This window comes from Vombatus ursinus, unplaced genomic scaffold (assembly GCF_900497805.2).
Source record: "Vombatus ursinus unplaced genomic scaffold, bare-nosed wombat genome assembly UNPS02009148.1, whole genome shotgun sequence".
NCBI lineage: Eukaryota > Metazoa > Chordata > Mammalia > Diprotodontia > Vombatidae > Vombatus > Vombatus ursinus.
Genome location: NW_020948926.1, coordinates 1 through 12,293, shown reverse-complemented (window position 1 = coordinate 12,293; position 12,293 = coordinate 1). Strand labels below are relative to the sequence as shown.

At 59.8% G+C, this 12,293-nt stretch overlaps 1 protein-coding gene across 2 annotated transcripts; it reads left to right on the top strand.

Moving 5' to 3' along the window:
* The first annotated feature begins 1,480 nt into the window (after window positions 1-1,480).
* On the top strand, window positions 1,481-11,846 carry LOC114034949 (rab11 family-interacting protein 1-like). 2 transcript variants are annotated; one of them, XM_027850777.1, is made up of 3 exons: window positions 1,481-1,997; window positions 2,460-3,087; window positions 10,148-11,846. In XM_027850777.1, the coding sequence occupies exons 1-3, from the start codon at window positions 1,514-1,516 to the stop codon at window positions 11,829-11,831; spliced, it is 2,796 nt and encodes a 931-aa protein (XP_027706578.1). In that variant the 5' UTR covers window positions 1,481-1,513; the 3' UTR covers window positions 11,832-11,846. The 2 variants fall into 2 exon arrangements, with proteins under 2 accessions (XP_027706578.1, XP_027706577.1); XM_027850776.1 differs by having other exon boundaries at window positions 9,848-11,846.
* The last annotated feature ends 447 nt before the right edge of the window (window positions 11,847-12,293 follow it).

Here is a 12,293-nt window from a genome sequence, read left to right as displayed (position 1 = left end):
AGCTGGGCCCTTAGAGCAGTCTGAGAATGTGAGCTGTTCTCAGTGCTGGGACTGCCCGTGAGCAGAGCTGGAACCTGAGGCCTTAAAGAGGCTGTTACATGGTAGGGCGGGCCTCGAACCCATAGCAAACTTTTGTGGATGAAGATACGCTTTTACACGAGGTGTTCCTGGATGGGGGAGTCTCCTGGCCTCACTTTCTTCAGGCAAAGACGATAATTCATCCAAATTCCCTTTCATGGCGGTGACATCTTGACCCCCAGAGAGAGTGTGTGTGTGTGTGTGTGTGTGTGTGTGTGTGTGTGTGTGTGTGTGTACTAAGGGCTTCATTTGCCACAGTTCTTAGTGCAGTGGTCTGGGTATCAAGGGTGCCTAATTAATGTTAGCAATTAAAAACAACCCCAAATCTTAACATCTGGGGAAGACCCTTCCCTTCCCTGGGCCTCAGTTTCCTTATCTGACCTCTAGGGTCCGTTCCAGGTCTCACTCTGTAATCCCGCATGAGCCTGGGCATGGCACTTAACCTCTCTCAGTGCCTGGGTTTCCTTATTTGTAAAACAAAGCGGTTGGACCTGGTGACCTCCCAGGCCCTGTCCAGGTCTCCATCAGTGGTCCCAGGATCTCCCTTGGGAAGCTCCTTTGGGTCAGCCCCGGGGCTGGGTGGAGGGAGGAAGGCACAGCCTTTGGGGAAGGGGTGCCAGAGGCAAGGAGCCCCTGTGGCAGGGAAGAGTGCTGGAGGCCAAAGTTGGAGTGCGTTCTAGAGAGGTCTTTGTCTTTCTTTGTGTCGTTGGTGGTTAGCACAGTGCCTAGGGCCTAGTGGGGGCTTCATGAATATTTGTCAGTGGACTTCGAGGAACTTTGGGTGGGATGAAGACGGAGGGAATCTGGGGGGACCCTGCCACTGTCCTTATCTCCGAGGTGAGGGCCCGATTTCCTGGAAGAGGGAGCTCTGTGCGCCACGGCGATGGGGAGAAGGGTCTCCACTTACGCTGCGTGGAGAGACTGTCTCTCAAATCTCTCTGTGTGTCTGTCTCTCTGATTTCTCTTTCCTTTCTCTTTGTGTCTGTCTGTCTCCTCCTACCCCGGTGTCTTTGTCACGCTCTCTCTCCTTTCTGTCTTTGTCTCTGTCTCTCTCTGATTTCTCTCTGTGCCCACTCTGTCTCTGTTTCTCTGTGTCTCATGTCTCTCTCCTTTGCCTGAGCAGCCATCCTCCTCCTTCTCAGGGGGTGGTTTTCTCTTGTTTGTCCATCCCGTGCTGTTGAGGTTTGGGGTGCTGCTGACCACAGTTCTGGGTCTCGCCAGGGGGTGAGTTTTATGAGTGGGCCGTGTGTCTTGGCCTCAGCCCCCGCAACGTGAGCTGTTCTTGCCCTGGCTTATGAGGGTCTGGGCCTGGGTGGGGGACATGGGGTTCGCGTCCCAGTCTGTGTTGGGGTGGGGGATGGAAGCCAGCAGCCTGAGACCCTGCTGGACAGAGGGAGGGGGCTCCGGGTTGGCCTCTGTCCAGCGCCCCCTGGGCATGGGGAGCCCTGACGTGGACTCTGTCTGTCCTGCCCCCTCCCCATGCAGGTGGTACAAACTGCACTCCAAGGCGGGCAAGAAGGAAAAGGAGCGCGGCGAGATCCAGGTCACCGTCCAGTTCACGCGCAACACCCTGAGCGCCAGCATGTTCGACCTGTCGGTAAAGGACAAGCCACGCTCGCCCTTCGGCAAGATCAAGGACAAGATGAAGGGCAAGAAGAAGTACGAGCTGGAGTCAGCCTCGGCCATCATCCCCAGCAGCGCCCTGGACGACCCCGACCTGCTCGGCGGCTCCAGCAAGAAGGCCAAGGCCAAGGCCTTCTTCCTCCGCAACAAGCTGCGCAAGTCCTCGCTGACGCAGTCCAACACCTCGCTGGGCTCCGACAGCACGCTCTCCTCCACCAGCGGGAGCCTGGCCTGGCTGGGCTCCGAGTACCTGACGCGCTCCCCCAGCCGCCACAGCCGGCTGTCCACCGAAGGTGGTGAGTAGGGCGGGGTGTGGTGTGGTGTGGTGAGGCGTGGTGTGGTGAAGCGTGGCATGGGGAAGCGTGGCATGGCGTGGTGTGGTGAGGCAAGGCATGACAAGGAGTGGAGTGGCATGGCGAGGCGTGGCATGGCGTGGCGAGTCCTGGGTGCAGCCTGCCTCCCACCGTGGGCCCTGGGGAGGAGATAGGGAGTTGTGTAGGGCGCCCTCACAGGGGACACACACAGCCCTGGCCCTTGGGGGACGATGCCCGTGGTCTGACATGGGGGTCAGTGACAGGGAGAAGGCATGGAACACACACTCAGCTCCTGCTCTCAGGGCACCCCAGTCTGATATGGTGGTAGGGGGCTGCTCTTGGAAGATTGGCCAGGGCAGAAGGAAGTGGAGCCCAGAAGTGGTCCTTTCTTCCCTTCTCCTTCCACACGTCCACCAGCACCGTGTCTCTCTCTTCCCCTTCTAGGCAAAGACTCGGCTTCCTCCCCCAAACTGCTGACCCACAAGCGGGCCTACAGTGATGAAGTGAGCCAGGTGCAGGCAGGGCTGCCCCGCGCTGGCCACGACCCTGGCTCTGGGTCTTCCCTCTGCATCAATGGCAGTCACATCTACAACGATGAGCCGTCTGTCCCACAGGCCCACCGCGCCTCCATCTCGGGCCCCTTCCCTTCGGCCAGTGCCCTCCACGGTCTCTCCCTGCGGCGGGCCGAGGAGGGCACGGGGCCGTCGGACACGGCCCCCGGGGGCAGCTCTGAGCCGGTGGCCGCGGCAGGTGTGGGCCGAGAGGAGTCTGGAGCGCGGGCTGGCGAGGAGGAGGGTCCCCGGCGGGCAGAGGGGAAGCCCGTCCAGGTGGCCACGCCCATAGTGTTCCCATCCACGTCAGCAGAGAGAGAAGACGGGAGGAAGGAGGAGCGCAAGACCCGCGTGGGTCTTTTCCACCATCACCACCATGGGGCAGGCCGCAGGGGCTCCCTCGGGGAGAAGATGGGCCTGGCCCTGGGTGCCTCCCTACACCCTTCCTCCAGTGGGGAGGAGAAAGGCAGGAGCGGCTGGTTTGGTTCCCGAGAGGGGAAGGAGCACACCCAGAAGCCCAGGTGAGACCCTGGGGGTGTCGGCCATCCTGGCAGCAGTGGGGAGCGGGCCCCAGGGGTGAGGCTGTGGTCTGGGGGGGCCCTGCAGGGTCAGGGCAGGCCCCATGTGACGCCCAGCACCCAGCTCTGGGCCACCTCTCTCTCCAGAAGTCCCAGCACCTTCTCCCTGGACAGGCCGGCTTGTGCTGGAGGCATGGTCTGGTCTTGGGTTCAAATCCTAGCTCTTCTGCTTACTGCCTGAGTGACCTTGGGCTAATCCCTTCCTTCCCCTCCTGAGTTCTCAGTTTTCTCCTCTGTAAAATTGAGGGGGACTAGATCTCTAAGGTCCTTTCCGGCCCTCCCCTTAGCCTGTGCCCCAGAAGCCAGGGAGAGAAGGCAGGAGCCGAGGGGAGTTGTTGATTTCTGAGGGCGCTAGAATGCGATGTCGATTTGCCCCCTTGCCCATGTCCTCCCTCGGAGTCTGGGCACTCACCCCCCTCCCAATGCTAACAGCTTTAGGCGATCCAGACAGCGTAGAGCAGCATGCCCCGCCTGCCTCTGTGCCCCCTCACCTTTCTGTAGAGGCCAGATAGGAGCCCCGCATGGCAGAGGGGTGGGGGCCTGGTCCCATTTACTCATCAGCCCTGCCTGGGGTCCCACCCCAGGATCTGGAGGTTGGGGTAGAGCTGTGGGGAGGGCTCTCTGTGCAGGAAGCAGCTGATAACATTGTTTGCCTAGCTGGTTTTCCCAAGGCCCTCCTGGGAAGCCGCCCTACAATTTTCCTTGTCTCTGCCCTGGGCCTGGTCCCACTGCAGCCTCCCCGACCCCCCAGCAGAGGAAGTATGTGCTGCCCATCAGGACAGGTCCCAGTTAGGGCTCCAGGGCCACCTCACTAACTGCCGGAAGGGCTGGGCCTGAACCTGGGTGCCTGAAGTCTGCAAACAGCCCAAAGTGGGGACACTGGCTTCCTGCTCCCTGGCTGCTTGGCCCGTGTCCCTGCCGTCAGTGTCTCTACTGCTGCCTACCGTGTGTGTGTGTGTGTGTGTGTGTGTGTGTGTGTGTGTGTGTGTGTGTGGGTGCGCGTGTGTGCGTGCATGTCTGTGTCCATGTCTGTGTGTGTGTGTGAAACACAGGAGGGGGGGGGTGGGGAATGTAGGTGCGAGGAAGGTGCTTGACCTCCTGCGTGGGAAGGAATGGGGAGGGTGTGTGGGAGCCCAGGATGTACAGCCCCGTGGATGCTGAACCGCTACGCCCCGTTCCACAACAGCTCTGTGCAGGAAGCCGACGTCTCGGGTGCTGCTGTGGGGGTCTAAGCTGTGGCTCCCACCTTTGTAGGACCAGTGGGGCTGCAGGCTCAGGCTAGGGTGAGGAGGTGGGTTGGTGAGCAGGTTAGAGGAAAGGAGTGAGGAGAAGTATCTGGGAGCTGAGAATGCTTTTATGGAAGTTGGGTGGAGATGAAACTTGAGCTTGGTGCTGCCCTGACCCTGAGGAGCTGAGGAGAGACGGAAGGCCCTGAGAGATGCCTAGACTTAGCGAGGTCAAGCGCTGGATGGAGTGCTCGACCTGGAGAAGACCTGAGTGTGAATCCTGCCTTGGATCCCCCCAGTTGGGTTTTCTCTGTTGTAAGATGAAGCTGGGAGTTGGGCTCAGTGACCTCTAAGGTCCTTCACGCTTTAGATCTGTGAGCCTATGCGAAGAGAGGCAGCAGGGGTGGAAGGGAGGCCCCTTGTTGTGAGGGTTACCATGGGGGCCCATGGGACGCGTGAGCTTGAGCTGGAGCAGCGATGGGCCGCGGGGCTTGTCATGTCGCATCGGTGGGACCTGGCCCTCCTGCTGTGGAATCCCTTTCCCTGGACAGGATCTGGGCTGCTCCGGGCTAGTCTGACCCAGAGGCAGAGGGAGGGAGAGAGGGCTGATGGGTGGGGGGTGCCCAGAGGGGCCTCTGCTCCTTGGAGTGCCTGCCAGCAGAGCAGGCTGGGCATCTCCCTTGTTTTCCACCCCCCAGTTAAGCCCGGCTCTGCTCCAGGCCAGATTGCCTCAATTCATCGAGAGAAGGCAGGGCCTGGGTTTGAATTCCGATGCCCCCATCTCTTGGTGAGCTTGTCCAGGCCTCATCTTCCTCGGAGGGGCAGCCTATTGCTGCCTCCTCCCTGAAGCCTTCCCTGACTTTTCCCTTCCTTGTTGGTATTTTCCCCCACTCTCTGATTTTATTGTACTAGTGTAACCCGTGAGGGTGACCTCCCCCTCCCCCCAGCGCTGGGCTCCCTGGGGGTGCTGAGAGAGGCCTGTGTGGTCACCCTCTGAGCCCATGTGCCTCCCCCACTTCCTGGAGCGTGGGCCCAGCTGTCGGTGTGGGGAGTGAGGGCTCCGGCCTCCCAAGATCTATGAGTTTCTCTGCCCTTGTTGGCGTCACTGGGCCCTCCTTGAGGATGGGGTGCTGCCTTCATCTTCCTTTGGGGTGCCCTGTCCTTAGCAGGTGCCTGGTAAATATTGGTGCCCGTTCAGAGCCCCAGCCTCTTCTGCGCCCTCTCTCCGACCTCAGGGAAGAAACAGGTTCTAATTGTAAAAATGCAGGGGAGGACTTCATGGTGACTCCCTTCCTCCAGGGTCCTTGATCAGCCCACCTTTCATCCCCTGGAGGACTCTGTCCCCCTGGCCCCGGGGCAATGCCCTGCCAGGACTGGCAGGAGGTCACACTTACCCAGTGCTCCTGTCCCCTCCACTGCCCACCACAAGCTCATGACGCAGATTGCACAAGGGTTGTGATCCCCATCGTACAGATGAGGAAACTGAGGCTCATTTCTGGCCTAGGGTCACGTGGCTTCTGGCACAGAGTCCCGGCATCCTTCCCCTGCCAGTCAGTGCTGCCGGGCTCCGGGAGGGAATGTGTTGGGGGGTCAGGGCACAGCCTCGTGGACTTGGGCTGGACCCTGAAGGGAGGCAGATTGCCTCCTGTGAGCAGGGACTTGGAGGTAGGAGTGAGCACAACGTGAGGGCAAGTGAGTGCAGGCTGTGCAGAGGGAAGCCACCAATGAGTGTGGAGAGGGGCTTCAGTGCCGGGCCGAGTCTTCGGAATCCTGGGGTGATGGGGAGCCCCTGAAGATCTAGGGGCAGGGAGTTGATGGGACTTCAGGCAGCTTTGTTTGGCAGCTCTGTACTAGAGCATGTGAGAGCAGGAGTGGGGGCCTGGAGATGGGGTGAAGAGTTCTGGGTACAAAATGGCCAGGGCCCAGAGGGGATCCAGTGGCAGCTGGTTGTAACAGCTTGGAGCCCAAGTCCAGCCCTCTGGTCACTGCCTCACCTGGCTGCCTCAGGGTCACCCTGGGACCATTGGTGGAGCTGGCCTTGAACCTAGGGCATCTTCCCCTGCACCAAACTAGTGACAGGAAAATGTTGAGTTGGGGAGCCTGGGAGCATGTGACTTCTGCCCTTGGAGGCAGGGGAATGGCCAGGAAGGCGCCTTGGAGCTCAGAGTAGCTGCCTTCAGGGAGCCCTCCCCTGGGGCCAGCGCCTGACACCATAGCTATAGCTTTGTGTGTGTCTCCTGGTGGGGCAGGGTGGGGCTGGTGTTGTCCAGGCCAAGCTGTGGCTCCTCTTCCTTCTGCTTCCCTCCTCACTGGTCCCTGGCCCTGCCCTGCCCTCACCCCCCACTCCCATCCCCTAACTGGTGACTCATTCATGGGCTGGGAGAGTGGCACCACAGGTGAGGAGGGAGTGATGTAAGGTCAAGTCAGGGAAGAGAGTGTGGCCCCAGCCCCTGACCCCCTTCGCCCTGCCGCTGACCAAGCTGGGGGCAGCTGCCCTGAGGGCTGAGGCTTGAGCCCCGCTGAGGTAGGTGTCGGGGGTGACTAGGAACCTTTCAGAACCTCCTCTGGTTTTGGTCTTGTGGGATGGGGTCAGGGCTGGCTCCAGCTCCATCAGGGTTGGGCCAAGTGACCTCTAAGGTCTCTCCAGCTTGAAAATCCTGATTCCTCGCCTTCTCCCTCCCCCCTCCCCCCCCCCCCTCCCTAGCGAGCCCGTGGCTTTGTGCTTGGCGGGGAAGGGGGGGCTGGACCTTGTTGCTGGGGGGCTCCTGGATGTCTACCCCCCCAACCAAACCAAGAAAGGAGGGCCCTCTTAGTCATGTGAGCTAATACCTGTGAAGTGCTCGGCATTCTGGGTGGGCCTGGTTTTACTCAGCTGAGAGTGAGCAGGGAGGGCCAGAAACCCAACATGCGAGGGCCTCCCCTCCTAGGGAGGCTGAATCTCTGACCTTTCCCCAGCTTCTCCCGCCAGCACTAACACTGAGGGAACGGTGGAGAGGGAGGTTCCCAGAGCACTTTCCTGACAGCTCTGGGGACATCTAAGCTGTGGTGAGGGGGACTCTGGGCCCCTTCCACTCAGCCTTCCCTGTTCTCATAAAAAGGCCTGATCAAAATAATCGTCACTTAGATGTCAGGCTCCGCTCTAGCCGGCCCTTTGGGCTTCCCTGGCTTCTGGGCTCTAGCAGGGACCCTGGAGACCATGCAGGCGGCCCCTTATTTTACAGCTCAGAAAACTGAGGCCCAGCAGTGCAGTGACTTGCCCCCAGACACACAGCTAGTCAGTGTCGGAGTGGGATTAAAACCCAGGCCTTCCTGATGCTGGCCCTCCCATCTGTCCCACCTGGCTGTCCCATCTGTCCAGTGGGGGGGAGGGGGGTTGGTTGTGTCATCCTCGAGCTAGGCTCAAGCAGACCAGGAAACCTCTGGACCATCCCCAGAAAGATGGTCGTTTTAAAAAACAAGTTGCTGGACTTGTTAAGTGTCTGGGCAGGGTGCAGAGGAGGCCAGTGTTTTGCCCAAGGCACCCAGCCAGTGAAGGAGCAGAGCCCACACCATTATTCTTTCTAGTCCAGAGCCGAGAACTTTGGGGTAACCCTGGGTTGACTTGGTGGCCTAGCTTTTGGAAACTCACTTTACCTTCAGTTTCTTCATCTATAAAATGAGGATAATAATACAAGGTGGTTGTAAGAAAACTACTTTGTAAACCTGGGTCTCAGTTTCCTCCTCTGTAAAGTGAGGAGCTTGGACTACAGGAAGTCTAGATTCCTCCATCTCTGACCTCTGACCTCTCTAGCCCAGGTGTTGTTCATTTTGTGTCCCAACCCCAGGGGCATTGGGCTGAAGCCTCTTAACCCCCTCTCTGAACAGTGTTTTTAAAAAATGCATAAAAATATGCCTAGGGTTACAAAGGAAAACTATGTTGAAATCAGCCGTAGGGATCTGGGCGATTAGCGTGTGGAAGGTGCCCTAAGTGTATGTCAGTGGTGCTGTGGCCTGGCTTGCCTGTTGCCCACGTCATGTTGGGTAGTTTCAAGCTTGGATGCGGGGTCAGGAAGGCCCGGGGTCAATTATGAGAGAGCGCCAGGGCCTGTGATGTCACCGTTTGGGAGTTCCTGCTGGTGCAGACTGGGATGGCCTTCGGGGGCTTGGGCACTTAGAGATGAAGGGGTTGGTCCGGCAGGGAGGGCCATTAGGTATTGGAGGCCTCTCCGGTCTTAAGGCCAGGCCTCCCTCCCCTAATCCGTTCTGCTTCTCAGATGATGGGCAGAATCGTGTTCTGTGTAAATGTGAGAGGTGTGGAGCTCTCTCTGAGCGACGGTGCTGAAGGGCCTGCCCCTGCCCCACCCTGGCCCAGAACCCCTGGAGTGCGCTGGCAAACTCGCATGGCCTTGGAAAGCCGCAGAGTCAAATCTCCATGCTGTGCTGTATTTCTAGTTGCTCAGACACTTCCCATTTACATTTTAATCTGTTTGGGCAATGTGACCGAAGGGCTCTAAGCTGCCGAGCAGGCCCTGCATGGGCACAGGGGCTTTCTTCCCTAGGTAGGAGCTCCCTCAGCCATCAGGGTCACAGATTCAGGCAGAAGAGGTCGCCCCATAGTGGAAGGGCTGGTGGGAAAGTGGACGACTTTCAGTGATGTCTGAGCTTGGTTCTGTAGAACTGGGTCCTTTACAGGAAGCCTTGGGGTCACAGCCCGAGGGGGTCATGCTGGGTGACCCCTAAGGCCTCTTCCAGCTCCAGATCTTCGTCCTGTGATAGCACCATGCTTCTGGGCTCTCCTTGGCCTGGGGGGGAGGGGAGCATCCAGCGCTGCCTCCTGTGGCCCAGTCCTGAGCAGAGGTGCTGCTTTGGGGACCGTGATCACAGCTGCTTCATCTTCTCCCGGGGAATCAGTGGGCATTTGTGGCAATGCCCCTTGGTGGTGGGTGGGGTGCCCTTTCTGGCTTCATTCCCAGGTCCCCAGCTGTAGCTCCTTGTACACTTACTAGTCACTTAATAATGCTGATTTGTGGACATCAGAGATCCCACTGCTTCACCACAGAATTGGGTCTTGAGTGAAATCTCTCCCCACCCCAGCCTCAATGGGGCTTCTCTCCCGGCCCCACCTGCCTTTACTATGGAGCCAGATTGTTTTCTCTGTCGGCCCTGGGTCCTGGATCCTGGGTCCTGGGTCCTGGGTCCTGGGTCCTGGGTCCTGGGTCCTGGGTCCTGGAAGGGTCTGGGGAACGTTTGGGTCCACACTTTCCTCCTCACGGCCCTGACCTTTTAGTGTACCTAAGTGTGTGTGCGTTTTTGCACGTGTGTGCATGTGCCTGTGAGAGTGTGCACATGTGTGCATGCTAAGTATGCATGCATGTGTGCGCATGCTTGTGTGTGCACGTGAGTGTGTGCATACATGTGTGCACGCTCATTGGTATGGGTGGGTCTGCAGCAGGACCAGACATTAACCAGGAGGCCCGTGGTTTTGTCTCCTTCCGCAGCCTGGACGTGTCTCCTCAGGTAGAACCTGGCCCAGATGCGCCTGCGCCGCCTCCTCCGGGCAGCCTCCCCTGCCCCCCCCCTGCTCCTGTTCCCGCTGCTGCCGCTGCTAGCATGCTAAGCACTAACCTCTTTGCACCCGCTGCCGCCGCCACCGCCTTTGCCTCCCCCCCTGCCCCCTCCCCCAGATGTCTGGGATCTACCAACCCATTCCTCCCCTCCCTGCAGAGCAACCCCTTCTTTGAGGAGCTCGTGGCGGACAAAGCGTTAAAGTGTGCTTCACCTGCTCGCTCTCTCCCCAGCGGCTCGCTGGTAGCGGCCCCCACTGCGCCCTCCCTGCCGGAGTGGGACGACACCTTCGACGCCTTTGCCGCCAGCAGGCTGCCCCCCGATGCTGGGCACGGACTCTCGGCCCCAGCCGCAGAGAGGGGGGCCTTGGGAGCGCTCCAGGCCGGCGATGATGACGTGCAGATGGCAGGGTCTCAGGAAGCTCCCAGGGGAGGGGGAGGAGGCTCAGTATCGGCGCCAGAGGCTTCCGGACCCCTGAGTCTTGACGGCTGGAGTGTGGCCCCTGCTGGCTGGGAGTCACCTGTGTTTCGAGGACCCAGCCCCTCCTTAGCAGCCGAATGGCCCTCACCGAGCCGGGAGCCAGAGGAGGAGACCCCCTGCCAGCGTCAGGAAGCGGACCAACACCCAGAAGCCCCTGAGGCTGCTTGTCCCAGGCCCCGAAGAAGAGTGAGCGCTGAGCAGGAGAGGTCGCCTAACCCCGGAGCATCCACGGAGCCTGAGGAAGAGCCCAGGAGCGTGGAAAGCCACTTTTTCCAAGAGTTGAATGTGGTTACTGATCTCTGGTCATCAGAGATGGTAAACATCCCTCCTGTGTCCAGGAGCCCCCCTCCCATCCCAAAGAGAAGCTGGGAGCAAGAAGAGAGCCTTTGGGGGGCTCTGGATGAACCCCCCGGCCTTCAGGAGCCAGGATCCCCAGGGCCACCTCCAGACTCTGCAGGAGACGTGGACAGAGAAGTCTTCTCACCACCCCCTGACAAAGGGGAGGGGTCCCCTGCACCAGAACCTGGCTCTCCTCCACCCAAGCCACCACGCCTTTTCACACCCATGAATTCCCAGAATGAAGAGGAAGAAATGAACCCAGGGGAGCTGAGCAGAGAAGGGACAGAACTGTGTGTCGAAGACATCTGCCCAGGCCTTCCGGCTCTCCACCACCAGGATGAGATGGAGGGGGGTGCCTTGGGTGTGGAAGAGCTCGAGATCTGCCCCACTGTAGACCGTCCAGACCAACGTGCTTCAGAAGGGGACTCTGTCAGCTGCTGGGACCCGGTTCCCCGGGTCCCTGAGCCCGGCTCTCCACCAGCTGTCCTGGATGTCCCTTCCCCAACACTCACCTCACAGAGCAAAGCTGGCCAGAGCCAGCATTTCTGGGCAGTTCAGGAAGCAGAGTCTCAATTCCTTGGCATGTTGGGGACCCTCCAAGACAAACCTGAGCCCCCTGGCCCCCTGGTGACTGCTGGTTTGGAGAAAGATCCTTTCTGGGCTTCTGATGATGATGATGATGACACCTTGAGCTCCTCCTTACCTCGTGGGAGCCCAGCTTCCACCATCCTTCCAGCCTTGCTTTCTGCTGGGGATGAAGCTTCTCCAGAATCTCCCAGCCTAGAACTTGTGGCCCCTCAGGATCCCCTCCTTGCTCCTCCCCTCCCTCCCCCTCTCCCTTCTCCATGCCCAGCCACTAATGTGAGCAGGAAGCCTGGCCAAGAATCCCTCTCTCTGCATGGAAGCCGGCCCTTCTCCTTCTCTACCCCGGCCCCGATGGACTTCCCTGCAACCCGAGGCCCCTTCGAGTTCCCCTCGCCCATCGAGGGCTCCTCGAGCCCACAGTGGGGCATCGAGACCCCTTCCACCCTGCTTGCGCTTCTGCCCCTGGAGACACGACCAGCTGAGGAGCCTTCGAGCCAGCCTGGCGCCAGGTGAGGGGCAGGGGGGTGGGGCTTTTCCTAGGCAAATCCCCTGCATTCTCTGGGCCTGTCCAAAACGAGGGCGCTGGGCTAGAGAGCGATCATCTGAACCTGAGGGCAGGACAGAGCCCAGCCCAGAACAGTCCTGGGGGCCAGCTTCTGAGTGAGGTTGGTCTGACGGGAGTAAAGGAGGCTTGGATGGAGGTGGGATGGGCTGAAATCCAGAGTAGGTAGCCCATGTGAAGAGTCTGGTCCCTGTAGCCACTGGCAGTAGAGGCCAGGCCTCGGGGAAGGGAAGGATATGGCCCATCCAGCCCAAGTAGTGCTGCCTCCATGGGAGGAAACGGGGGTCCTCTAGTGGGGAGGAACTGGGGGTCTTCTGATGGGGAGGAAATGGGGGTCCTCTGAAGGGAAGGAAATAGGAGTCCTCCAGTGGGGAGGAAATGGGGGTCCTCTGACAGGGAGGAAATAGGAGTCC

What these genes read in the sequence shown, in the direction of transcription:
- LOC114034949 (XM_027850776.1), top strand. Translation starts at nt 1,514, where the DNA reads ATGGGGAGCCCTGACGTGGACTCTGTCTGTCCTGCCCCCTCCCCATGC. An exon ending in CCGGCTGTCCACCGAAGGTG is followed by an intron (nt 1,998 to 2,459) that starts GTGAGTAGGGCG and finishes TTCCCCTTCTAG; the next exon opens with GCAAAGACTCGGCTTCCTCC. An exon ending in GAGCACACCCAGAAGCCCAG is followed by an intron (nt 3,088 to 9,847) that starts GTGAGACCCTGG and finishes CTCCTTCCGCAG; the next exon opens with CCTGGACGTGTCTCCTCAGG.